Raw genomic sequence first — 13,250 nt, 5'->3', positions numbered from 1 at the left:
ACTAATGGCCTTCCAAGTTTCAAGCAAATTAGGTTAATGGCTCATGAACTAGATGCCCCCAGCTATTCTATTAGTCTTCACTGTTTCCCATGGGGGGGAAATTAAAGAAGCCAGTGTCTGAATGCACAACAATGGCCACGGGCCAAAAGCCTCCAAATGTAAACAGAGCCAAGAAGTCCAGTGGAATCAATATCACAAAATCCAGTCTAAACCAATCTTGTGTGCTTTGAAATACCTTAACGTTCACCTATGTTTTCTTCAGAATCTGATACAATTACGTTTTTAAAAGTCAACAGCGAGCACTCTGAAACTCCACAATACCACTCCCCTCCAGAAAAACACAACATAGAAAGATCTTCAAAACAGCTTTCAGAGAGCAACTGTAAAACCAGAAGCAGAAGAATTCAAAGCCCTTTAAAACTTAAAAATCTTTTAGAATGAGCAAATACAAAAGTTATATAATAAGCCAAGAAAACAGCTCAAGAACAGTGCAAAATAAAAACTACAGAAAGCTATTTTTAAAACAATTGGAAAGGGAAACAAAGCTCCCCCTCTCTGGGGGGGAAAAACTACAGAAGCCTTGAAGAGCCTGCAGTAGCATCAAAAAAGGCGGCATCACTCCAAAAGATCTTGCCGTGGAGTTTTGCTTGCATGCCTTCCAGCTTCTTTCCTCACCTTTGCAGCAACGAGAGATGCATCATGATTGGTCAGAAAGTTCCTCCTAAAGCCCGCTTGCAATGCCAGGAATAGCTGCCTCCCTCCTCATTGCCTGCAAGTTCTGTTAACAAGAAGACAGACAGTCCCAGGAGACACAAAATATATCTACCCGATTTACCCGAATATTTCCAGATGTTCTGGGACCTAGTTAACTGGTATCCTGAATACGGACTACCTGAAAAATACTGTTAAGAAAATTTTCAGGTACAGTATATAGGCAGACTGAGCATAGCATATCTACATCCCTAGTCATGAGTATATTCCACAGTATAGTTTTCTACCCTGCAGTAAGTGGTGATGCCCAACTCCGTAATTTTATGGACCACGCTGAAAAGACACCATGGACTTAATTGGAGCCTTATATTTACAAGTGTTTCTGCTGCTGTCCGGCTTGTTAGTGATGGGAACCTTCCTCCTTGGACATGGAGCATAAACATCTGGACTGCGTCTATTGCATTTCTTGCCCATATCAACTTTTGATGTTCCGCCACAGTTTGGTTTATTCCAGGGACCAGGAGACCAGCAAAGAGCTTCAAGTGAGCTTAGCTAACAGTTGGGAAAGGCTGGGTGGATTCATGTGGTCACTGCATTGCTGCAGTTATGTCATGCTTATGATGCAAATCGGGTGGGAGGGGAAGGAGTTCCAGCGGCCAAAGAAGAGGCAAACGCATTGGCTTCAGAGGCGATTTTTATTTTGAAATAAAAAATACACATGGTTTGGTTGCATGGACGAGATGCCCCTGATGGCTGTTTCTTGGCCTTTTGTGCTGCTTAGAGAAGGACTTTTAAGAATACACTCCACCCAGTCTCCCCACCATCTTCAACAGAGAGGGTGGACATGGCAGTAAAGACATACACACACATATTACATACACACGCATACATATACCCAGTTGCCCCGAGGAAGGGAGTCCCCCTCACTCCCCAAATAAAACAGCTGCCAAGTGCAAAAAATTGTGAATGAAGGGGAGCAGCTGGCAAGACACAAGAGGCTAACATCTCTGCTACAGATTCAAACTGGTTTGAAACTGGATTAACTCTTGAGTAGCGTCTCTAAAAGGGCAAAAATATAGGATGGGGATTTTTTGGTGACGGTGCTGAGAATTTGGTGCCAGAGATCCCTGCATTTCCCAGTGTTTCTTGGGGCACTCTCTTGAAACTGGTTTGACACAGGTTTAAATGAGTAGCACAGACATGCCCGGAGTTCTTTCATTACCCACACACCTTTCCCGCAGATCATAATCTCTCTGTGTTAAGTGCTGTCAATTCACTTCCAACAACAGAGAGCGACAAAAACTTAATTCTTTAGCCCCCACTCGGCCATTCCTTAAGATACTGGAAAATGCCCTCGGGCGTGAGTTATATGTCTCCTGTACCCCATCTAGGAACTAGATCCATTTACACCTTCCCAAACTGATGTTTGGAGAAAAGGATGGTATTTACTAGGAGTGGGGTGGGGAAAGGCTTGTCTTTCTTGAAAGAAAACTCCCTCCAATCCCCGAAGCAAGAAAATGGAGATTTTAAAAAGGAACAGGAAGTGGTTAAATGAAGACCAGAATAGTCTAATGGGTAAGTAGGATGAGAGCCATCTTTTGTGGCCGTTCACAGTGGTGGATGTTACTGAAAAGTTCGTGAGGATGTCTCTGCTACTCATTTATAGTGGACTCTGGCAGTCAGTGAAGCCAGTCAAACAGATTAACTATTTCTTAAAAAAAATATTTAGGTGGGAGGCAAGAACCATTCCTTCTGCACCCCCCACCCTTCAAAGTTTCCAGGTAGTTCAGGTGTCTAATTGCACTCCCCTTTAAAAGTGCCACGCTTTCCCCTCTTTCTCAGCCCCTCTTTCAGAGCCTTTTCATGTTCTTCATATGAGAACATTTTCCTAAAAATTCTGGGTTATATACTCCAGACTATAAATGTGCACTCCGTTCTGGTCTTGCATACAAATGAGAATCAGCCTTCTGTAAGGTAGGGAGGACAGCGTCTCAAAAATCACTCTGTATCTATTTGCCCCTTTACTTCAGGCAACACTCCCTGATGGAGCACTTTTTTCAGTGTTTCAGAATTGACAGTGCAATTCTGAATTTTATTCCACTTCAATTAGCCAGAAATCACTAACAGAAGGAACACTTCAAGTTGACAAGTATGTGAACAAGCCTGGGCAATGGAAGCATATGAAGCAGGTATAGGCAATCTTTTGGGGTCAAAAAGACTGCCTAGGCCTGGTTTCCATTCTTCCATATAAATCAGGATTCTAAACCTGGCTTGTAGGGAAGAGTGCAAACCGTGGTTTGAAGTTTGACGGTCTGTCATGAATCTAGAAGTTTAGCTGGTTGCAAATAAAAGGTGAGGAGGAAGTGAATCTAAAAAGCCCCTAAGACTGAATATCCCTGTACTCCCAAACCACAGTTGGTTGCGCTGTTCAATTTAAGTTAAATTAATTTAAACGTACTTGGTGATTGTTTATGACGGCGTCACCAAATTGTCATAAAAATGCAAAAAAAGTCACCAAAAGGGTAGTTGTCATTTAAAAAAGAAAATAGCTTAAGTTTGGAAATGAAATTTCTACACAAGTGTCAAAATAGCTTGATGAGCTGAATCTATTTTACTGTGAATTTTATGGGGTTTCAGCACGTTAGTGAAACTGGAATCCATATGCTGCCACAAGCGAGCCAATGTGGTACATTAGTTAAAGAGTGGCAGACTCTGATCTGGAGAACTGAGTTTGATTCCCCACTCCTCCATATGAAGCCTGCTGGGTAAGCTTGGGCAGTCAGTTCTCTCAGAACTCTCTCATCCATACGGAGGCAAATGTCTCTTCCTTTGTAAGCCCAACGGGGTTACCATAAGTCAGCTGTGGCTCGATAGCACTTTCCACCACAGAAGAATTTTAAAAATCTATAATTGGTTTTTTCTTCCCCAATGTGTGAAATACCAGTTTTAGAAAAAAAATCTCCTTTTCTGGTCTGTAAAAGGGATTATTTAATCAATTTGTGTTTTAATGATTGAATGTAGTCCCATCCTTTTAAAATGTTTCTACACTTAGTCTCACGTCTCTTTAAGGTGGTGAAAGGGGGATAGATTCCTGCTTAGGGTAACGAATGAGTGATTTTCCCCTCCCCCCCCACCATTCTATATTGTGCCATCTGAGAAAACTCCCACATTCACCTTCACTATGTCAGATAAAAAATACAAACATTCTCTTTCTTTTCCTAAAAATATACTCTCCCTCCCCCTTGACGTCCCCTCCCCCTCAACCCTTGTTTTTCCTGAAGTGCCTGAGCTTAGATTCTCCCAGTAAGTAGTTTCTACTGGGACTTATAAGGCAAAAAATTGAAGATCCTTTGCCCCAAATTGGCAGGTTTAGGCAGACACCTCCCCACTCCCGCAAAAGTTCCTGTTTGGCTTCTGAGCCTTCCCCTCCCCTGAGCAGGGGTGCAAGAAGTCATATCCTATATCAAATAAGATGGATTATTTTTTCTTCTTCCTGTGATACTCTTCATTCCTTTCCATCTTTCTCAGAACAGGATTCTGGGTTGCCACATAAAAAAAAATCTAGTCCTGCTTTGTGCCTTTAACAGTCAAAGATGCAGAAATTAAATAGGCGTAGATTTCCCAAACACTTGGATTGTCATGCCAGGAGAATCTTTACCTGCTCAATTTGTGCCAGGTTAAAAAGGCACCAAAGCAGGGCACGGGTGGTGGGGCATGGGTTGCAGCTGCACTGAGATTGCACAGGAGAAAAGATTCACTCTGCCCACCTGCAAAGGTCTGGCTTTGGGTTTAAGATGAGTAGACTCCCTCTCTCATTCTTATAAAAATGGCGTTACAAATAAAGAAAACATCTCCTTCCCATCCAACATTTTTTTTTGGCTGGGCAGTTGTTCACAGCTAATCTGTAACCCTCGCCCTTTGCTGTCCGAATCCAGCCCCAGGGCTTGGGGAAAGGGACCTGCCCTCTTGTGCTTTGGGAGGACAGACCGGCAGTGCGTCGCTTGACCTTGGGAATCTCCCTTGGCCACGTCCTTGAGCCAGGGCAGCAGCCCCTGAACCACCATCAGAAATGGATCTTGATTTGGCATTTTAAAAAGTGGCACGCCTGGGCCCTGACCGCCTGGCCGCTTTCCCGTTTTCCCTGCAACAAACGTCCCTCTCCAGTGGATCCTTCGGGAGTTCTCTCTCTCCCTGCAGACACAGTGTTTTCCCCGACAGACCTTTGCCACCTTGAACAACACAATAGACCCCATTATGAATGAAGATACCACATCACATGGGGGGTGGGAAATGAGGGGGCGGAGGAGGAGGAGGCTTCCTCCCCCAACAGCAACACAGACAATAAATACCCATTTCCCCCTCCTGCCCTTCTGAGGGCACCCCCTTCCAGGAGGTGCTACGAGGGCGGGTCGTGGCGACTGGTAGGAACCTTGGCTTTGTGGGGGCGGGAAGAAGCTGCCGAGGAGGAGCCCGAGGAGGAAGAGGAAGAGCTGCTGCTGCGGCGTGCTTCGGCCCCGGTGCTGGACATCTTCAGCTTGCGGCGCTTGGCCAGGGGGGCATTCTCCACGCTCTTCAGAAAAAAGCCTTCACGCTTGCCCTTGTTGAAGGCCTAGTCGAGGAGAAGGGAAAGTCAAGAAAAATACAACACACACACACCCCCACACACACATGTAGACACACTTCTAGGATGGGGACATGACTGCTCTTTAAGTATTTGAACAGCTGTCACTTGGAGGAGGGCAGGGAGCAATTCCTGTTGGCAGTAGAGGATAATGGGTTTAAATTACTGGTGGAGAGGTACGAGTTATTCAGCAGTGGAATCGGCTGCCTAGGGAAGCGGCGAGCTCCTCCTCACTGGCAGTCTTTAAGACACGGCTGGACCAACGCTTGTCTGGGATGCTTTAGACCAGTATTTTCCAACCTTTTTGACGTCACTCTTCATATCTCACGTTACCCCTGCCATCCTCCCCCCACCTTCCCCTCCCAGTGTGAAGGAAACACGGGGTGGGGGTGGGTGGAAAATGGCTGCTGACCTTGCGGCAGGCCCTGCCCCCTGGGCCAGCTCCATATCCTTGCTGGTGCCAGCGGGAGACACCATAAAAGTGAGGGGGGCCAGTAGCATTGCCGCAGTACCCCCGGGGAACCACGGAACCCTGGTTGGGAATCGCTGCTTTAGACTTATCCTGCATTGAGCAGGCGGTTGGACTAGAATGGACTGCATGGCCCTTTCCAGGTCTATGATTCTAGTTTCTCCTGTTTTTAAAAGCACAGAGGCGTCTGGCATTCTCACCCTGCCAACTCTCTTCATGCCTGATCTTTCTCCCTTGCTTATATGGTTGTTTCTACACGCACACACCCCAGTTTTGCCTTTGCTTTGGAACTTTCTGCTGAAGACCGTTCCTGGCAATTAAACCTACCAAACAAAAATCCATCTATCTGGCTGTAACCAAAGCGCTCGTTTTATGAGGGTTGCTCCTCTTTCTGCACTGATCAGCACCTTGTAACAGCAGGCAGTTCATCTGCGAGCCGTTTGCTCCTCGGCAAGTTTTCTCCTGCCCCTACATCCAAAAGAGGCCTAGTTAACTTTCAGTGGCAGAGGATCTCCAGGCAAAGCTTATTTGGACTTGCTTTGGATGCAGGGCTGGACATCTGACTTGTCCCTATGCCCAAAAAAGGCCAAATCTGCTTTCACTGGCAGAGGATGATTTGGATGCAGGACAAGACCGATGATTTTGTGCTCAGTTACTCTGGCCTCTTCCTGTCCTATATGCTTCAAACCAACAGGACTGTCACAACGCTCCTGCTGTGACCCTTATTCTGCCTGTGAGCTCATCACACCACCCCGATAAAGATCCTTTTCCCAGCTCAGAAATCGTATCTCTTACCATAAAGGCAGCGTTGACGCCGGTCCGCACAGCCGGCCCTGAGCTTTCCAGGATATCTGGAGTCATAAGAGGCGTGGAAGAGAGGGCACTGCCATCTTGGAGCCACTCGCTATAACGCAAACTGGACATCTTAAGCCGCTTGGCAGGGTTCACGGTGAGGAGACCTGGGAAGAAGTCAGGAGGGGGGGGGGGGATTAACAAGCAGATGAGGGAAGTTACAAGCCCTAGCTCTGTGGCAGATCTCAGAAAATATTGGAGGAACTGAGTTATTGCCCTGGAATGCATGTTATTGGATGCCTCAGGTAAAACTTGACACGCAAAGATCAGTGTGAGATTACTACAAGATGCCACCTGAGAGATTGCTGTAAACATGCTTTGAACTGCACTTCTTTGAGTACAAATTTAATTTTAAGGAAAAAAATTGTTTTATTTTATTAAACAGCTATGTCATTAAAAATTCCCATTACAGTATGGTGGTGGTGGTATTGGAGTCTGGGGAAAGTAACCTCAGTGGGTATAATACCATAGAGTCCATCCTCCAAAGCAGTTATTTTCACCAGGGGAGCTGACTTTGGAGATCAATTACACCAGTAAGAGATATCCAGGTGCTGCCTGGAGGTTGGCAATCCTAGCTACAACCCCCTTGAGGAGCAGCAGTGGCGTAGGAGGTTAAGAGCTCATGTATCTAATCTGGAGGAACCGGGTTTGATTCCCAGCTCTGCCGCCTGAGCTGCGGAGGCTTATCTGGGGAATTCAGATTAGCCTGTGCACTCCCGCACACGCCAGCTGGGTGACCTTGGGCTAGTCACAGCTTCTTGGAGCTCTCTCAGCCCCACCTACCTCACAGGGTATTTGTTGTGAGGGGGGAAGGGCAAGGAGATTGTAAGCCCCTTTGAGTCTCCTGCAGGAGAGAAAGGGGGGATATAAATCCAAACTCTTCTCTTCTCTTCTTTGCCTGGGTCTGGGTGTCAGGCCCACACTTCACCTGATTTATAGCAGCTGCACCTGTTACCCATCTGCTTCCAGACAAAACTCAAGAAGAGGGGGTTTCGACCTTTAAACCTTGTCATGACCTGGAGAACAGATATCTGAAAGATGGCTGCTTCCCCATATGTGCCCACCCACCACCCGGTGCCTCAGTAGCAGGTTCTGTTGTCAGTACTTCATTCAGCATCAAGTCAATCAAGGGTCTGACTGAAGTCGCGAAATGCAGCCCACGTTTTGCTGGCACGAGTATCTCCCCCTTGGCCTGTGACCAGGTCAGCTACTCGGCTAAACTCAGAAAGGTCTGGCAAGCCCTCGTCTAAGAGTCGTTTGCCGAGATAACTGTGGTCAGGAATATATGCAAAATGCAGAAGAAGAGACCGACCAGAAGAATAGGCTAGAACAAGCCCCTTCCTTGTTGCCTCAAGAAGACATTGGATACCGAAGCACAGAGACTAAGGGCGAATTCCCACTGGCGATTAATCCTGGGATAATCACCCGAAATATCCAGGTTTCCTTGAGATCTCCTCACAGCCGAACCACGGAACACAGATCAGTCCCGTTTCTGGCGCTCCCCCACCCCCTTATCATGGGATTTTCCTGGATATGCACCATTTTGAAAAAACACTCCAATGGGAACTAATAGGAGATAGGGGCTACACATTCGAGGGTCCATAACTTTGGCCCCCATGAACCAAACTTCACCAAACCTGGGTGGTATCATCAGGAGGGTCTCCTACAGATACTCTGAAATGTTGGTCCTGCTAGCTTAATAATTGCACCCCTGACAGCAGGCACCCCCCCACCAGGGGGCAGGCCTAGGTGTCTTCACTAGAAACATGCTGCAGTGAGGTTGTTGGAACTTGGATGAAAAGGTGCCGATTCTTTTGAAACTGGGTTGTATCTAGATTAAATTTTCAGTGGGAATTCAGCCAGAGTGATCCAACCTTATTCTGAGCATTTCAATCTACTCAAGGATCTCGCAGACACAAAGATCTGTTACCTCACAGTGTGAAACAAAAGACCGCCTGCATGGTGTTCTCAGCCTGTAACTTTATGCATTTTCCTCCTGAAGGTGACGCCTCTTCTGTCTCTTTACCTTGTCCTTTATGCGCTCCTTATTTGGAAAGGTTCCTGCCACGAAAGCCCCTCCTGGCCACGTATTTTCCCAGCCTCGAATTTCCCCATGCCATGCACCAACAGGGAAGCCAATACGTGACTTTCCTCTGCATTTTTGATTTTATTGATTTGGATTTTATTATATTTATATCCCGCCCTCTCTGGCCAGAGCTGGGCTCAGGGTGGTGTACAAACACATTTAAAACAGTATAGGTAAAATACCGCTGATGTGTGCCCCCCCCGTCCCCCCCGTCCCCCTCTTTTTAGGGGATTAAGCTGTTGGACGCCACCTCTTGTTCGTAATGGAAGTAAAATTAGAGCGCTGTGTTTTAAATGTTAAAATGTATGGAATCTATTTATTTACCTAACTGTTTTGTGTATTCGTGTGTGAACTGCCCTGAGCCCTTTGGGGGAGGGCGGTATACAAACCTAATAAATAACAACAACAACAACAACAACAATAATAATAAATATTTAAAACCCCAAGATGGCACACTAGCTTAACCCATACAAAACCAATGCCAGCCCAGTTCTGACATAGCCCTATTAAAATCCCGCCTGAGTATGGGCAAAGTTGCGGGGTGGGGCAGGGGGCACACAAAGCAGCCATACATAGATGGTGATGTTAACTTCATTTTGTTTAACCTAGGGAGGCCAATAAGGAAGAGAAGCAGTGGTGTAGTGGTTAAGAGCAGGTGCACTCTAATCTGCAGAACCGGATTTGATTCCCTGCTCTGCCACTTGAGCTGTGGAGGCTTATCTGGGGAACCAGATTAGCTTGTGTACTCCAACACATGCCAGCTGGGTGACCTTGGGCTCGTCACAGTTCTTCGGAGCTCTCTCAGCCCCACCCACCTCACAGGGTGTTTGTTGTGGGGGGGGATATTGTAAGCCCCTTTGAGTCTCCTTACAGGAGAGAAAGGGGGAGATATAAATCCAAACTCTTCTTCTTCTTAAATGGGGATGCACAGATGGCATCAACCAAAGGCCCTGTGGAACATCTCCATCTTTCAGACCCTGCAGAACTGCTTAAGGTCCCGCAGGGCCCTGGTGTCAGCTGACAGAGAGTTCCTCCAGGCTGGAGCCAAAGCAGAAACAGCCCTGGCTCTGATTGAGGCCAAACGCATGTCCCTGGGGCCAGGGATCACCAGCAGGTTTTTATTAGAGGACCTGAGCGTCCTCTAGGGGCAGCATGAGATAAGGCAGTTCTGCAGATACAAAGGTCCCAGACTGCTTTGAGCCTTGATGGTTGCAACCAAAATCCTGAACCTGATTCGGTATTTCAGGAGTCTGGCAGCTGCATTTGGACCAGGGTATGTTTCTGAGATAGTCTCAAGGGCAGGTCTGTGTAGAGCGAGTTACAGTAGTCTAGACCGGAGGTGCCCATCACATAGATCACTGTGGCTAGGTCTGGGCAGGATAAGTATGGGGCCAGTTGCCTAGCCTGGCAGAGATGATAAAGGAAATCCTCGCTGTATTGGTGTCCTGGGCTTCCAAGGTCACACCTAGGCTCTTTATAGATGTGGCTAGATGTAGTGCCGCATCGCCAAATTTCAGCAGCTGGAAACCCTCCACCAGATTGCCCCGACCCAACCACAGGACCTCCGTCTTCGATGGATTTAATCTTAATCTGTGGCCAATCAGTGATGCCGTTGAACCTTGGGTGAAGAAGAACCCAAGGCTGAGAGAGCTCCGGAGAACGGTGACTACCCCAAGGTCACCCAGCTGGCATGTGTTGAAGCGCACAAGCTAATCTGGTTCCCCAGATAAGCCTCCACAACTCAAGTGGCAGAGTGGGAAATTAAACCCGGTTCTCCAGATTAGAGTGCACCTGCTCTTAACCACTACACCGTGCTGGCTCTCCCCATGGAAAGCGAGAAGCATGTGTGGGGCAAATGGAAGCGTGTCAGGACAACATTTCTTGCCCCGACGTGCTTCTGGTCCCACCATGCACCAGTGGGTAATCCACCTTAGTATATTTCAGTGATGGCGAACCTTTTCGAGACTGAGTGCCCAAATTGCAACCCAAAACCCGCTTATTTATCACAAAGTGCCAACATGGCAATTTAACCTGAATACTGAGGTTTTAGTTTTAAAAAACCGGTTGGCTCTGAAACACGCGTTACTCAGGAGTAAGCTTAGTGAAGCAACCGTGCAACACGTCAAATGGGTGAATCACAATCCTAGGAGGGTTTACTCAGAAGCAAGCCCCATTGCCAGCAACCGAGCTTACTCCCAGGTAAAGGATCATGCCCAGGCCAGCCTAGATGTGTGTGTGTGTGGGGGGGATGTTTTTCCACCCCCCTCCCACATGATGAACTCTGTGCATGAGTGCCCACAGAGAGGCCTCTGAGTGCCACCTCTGGCACCCGTGCCATAGGTTCGCCACCACTGGTATATTTCATTAATGTCTCCATTTCTTGGTCCTTTTCCCTGGCAAATCTCCGCCCCTATTTTTGGCCTGCTGGTTGAAACCTTAACATTTTGTGAGACTCCAGCATGGGCACCTTCAGCCTTCCGTTCCCTCCCCGCAAGGTCCCTGGTAGGAAGATCTTTGAGTTGGTGGCTGGATGCAGCTTTGGCATACATCCGTATCAGGCCACGTGCATGAACACTAAGGTACCACGCAGCACGCAGCCTGCCAACTCACACCCTGTGGCTGATTAAATACATTTGGAACTGTGAACACCCTGCAGGGCAATTACATTTTTCCTGGTAATATTTTTAACAACAAGCACAATTGTGTTTGGCTTTCAAAACAGCCAAGAACAGGCGGCTGCAGTGTAAATGAACACAGTGTGAAGCCACAGATTAGAGTCTTCAGCAACGGGGGGGCTGCAGCGGTGATCTTTAGTTTAAGAACAAGAGCAAGCACGTCCCCTGTTTGCATCCATGAGGTTTTACAAGGGAGGTTAAGGTATTTGACTCAGGAAATCTATTTTTTTAATTGAAGTTTTATTTGATTAAGTGAAACGCGACGGCTTGCCAGATGGTATTCGTGTTGGACTGCAGTTGAATAATTAAGTCAACTAGCTCCTTACAGAACAATGAGATTTTTTTGGGGGGTGGGGGGGTGGGTATGAGCTTTTAAGAACCAAAGTTTCTTACCAGACAAGGGGATCTTTGACTGGCTGTTGTGGGTTTTCGAGCTGTGTGGCCCCGATCTGATAGGCCCTTTCCGCACAGACCCCCAGGCGCCCTCACACCGGCAAGAATTCTGCCGGCGTGGGGGTGGAGGCCGTTCGCGACGCGAAGGCGTAATGCGGCGGACCCCAACAGAGGTCGTGCGCCCAGAGAGGCGTGGCTCTGCGATGGAGCCGCCTCTTCCCGTCCCTCTCTTACTTACCTTGTCAACGCCGTCGTGCAGCCCTGCTGTCCTCCTAAGCCCCAAGCCCATGACGCTTTCGCCCTCCGACCTCCAGGGGTCGGAGGGACAGCGATGGTAACTCGGCCTTTAGAATTGACAGCAGGGCTGACAACGGCGACGAGGTGAAGTAAGAGAGGAGGAGCGGGGAAACAGATGTGTTCCTGGCCCGGTTGCCGTTCGCATCGCGCCCGTGAGGAATGCACGCTGTTTTCTCAAAAACAACCCTTTAAACGGGTGTTTTTGAGGACGGCCTGACGCCGCCCTGAGGGAGGGGAAGGGGAGCCAGGTCGGTGCTGCTGCATTTCAGCAGCGCCGCCTGTGCGAACGCCGGCCTGGGGGTGGCGTTTTTGCTGTCCCCAGGCCACCGTTTTTGGCCCGTGCGGAAAGGGCCATAGTTTTTGCTTTTAACGTTTTACCCACATCTATGGCTGGTGTCTTCAGAGGCATGTCACAATTAGATAAGCGTCAAAGATGTACCTTGAAAGCTTACATCTTTACATCCTTGACCCTTGAAAGCTTATGCCTTGAAAATCGTATCGGTCTCTAGGGAGCTACTGGACTCAAATCTAGCCGTTCAGCTGCTTGAGAGTGATCCTCAAGTCTTGCCCTTTTCCTTTTTCAAAGAAGACTAGGCAGAATACAGTCTCCTTTGTCTTTTTCCCTTATGCATCCGGCAGCAAAAGAGATGGAGGACAGGTTTTGGTATATCAAAAAGGAAGTTTTAAAAACAGGATTGGAATTGTGCGTGCACAAAGAAAATATGGTGGTGGTAAAGGGCCCCTGAATTTGCTGATCCATCCCAATACAAGCCAAAGTAACAAGTGCGAATTTTCTTGAGTGTAGGCGGGTTGCAAAATTCTTACGGAGAGATGCAGCTGACTTCTAACAAGTCAAGTGACCTCTCTCCGGCTCAGTCATGTCTAACCTGATTGTATACGGTGCAAGACGTACCCTGATCTGTTGTGGGTGGGGAAGGGAAAAGAGATTATCAGCCCCTTTGAGTCTTCTACAGGAGAGAAAGGGGGGGGGGGGGAGAGTATAGATCCAAACTCTTCTTCTTCTCTCCAAAGCCTCAGACAGCAAAAGGCTTCCCTGATCCTCCTCCTCTCAATTGGAGATTCTTGGAGATGCTAAGTAGTGAACCTGAGACTTCAGCTCAGCCACTGATCTCAGGGCCGGAATGC

At 47.8% G+C, this 13,250-nt stretch overlaps 1 protein-coding gene across 1 annotated transcript in view; it reads right to left on the bottom strand.

The window, feature by feature from the left end:
- Positions 1-1,392: 1,392 nt before the first annotated feature.
- The window catches only part of RPS6KA4 (ribosomal protein S6 kinase A4), a 51,164-nt gene continuing 39,306 nt past the window's right edge, over positions 1,393-13,250 (bottom strand). Inside the window, 2 exon segments of the mRNA XM_048512345.1 lie at positions 1,393-5,320; positions 6,597-6,760. Of these exon segments, the coding sequence (XP_048368302.1) occupies positions 5,108-5,320; positions 6,597-6,760 (377 nt within the window). The 3' untranslated portion in view covers positions 1,393-5,107.

This window comes from Sphaerodactylus townsendi, linkage group LG01 (assembly GCF_021028975.2).
Source record: "Sphaerodactylus townsendi isolate TG3544 linkage group LG01, MPM_Stown_v2.3, whole genome shotgun sequence".
NCBI lineage: Eukaryota > Metazoa > Chordata > Lepidosauria > Squamata > Sphaerodactylidae > Sphaerodactylus > Sphaerodactylus townsendi.
The sequence above is the reverse complement of the archived record's forward strand: the minus strand, read 5'-3'. Positions and strand labels throughout refer to the sequence as shown.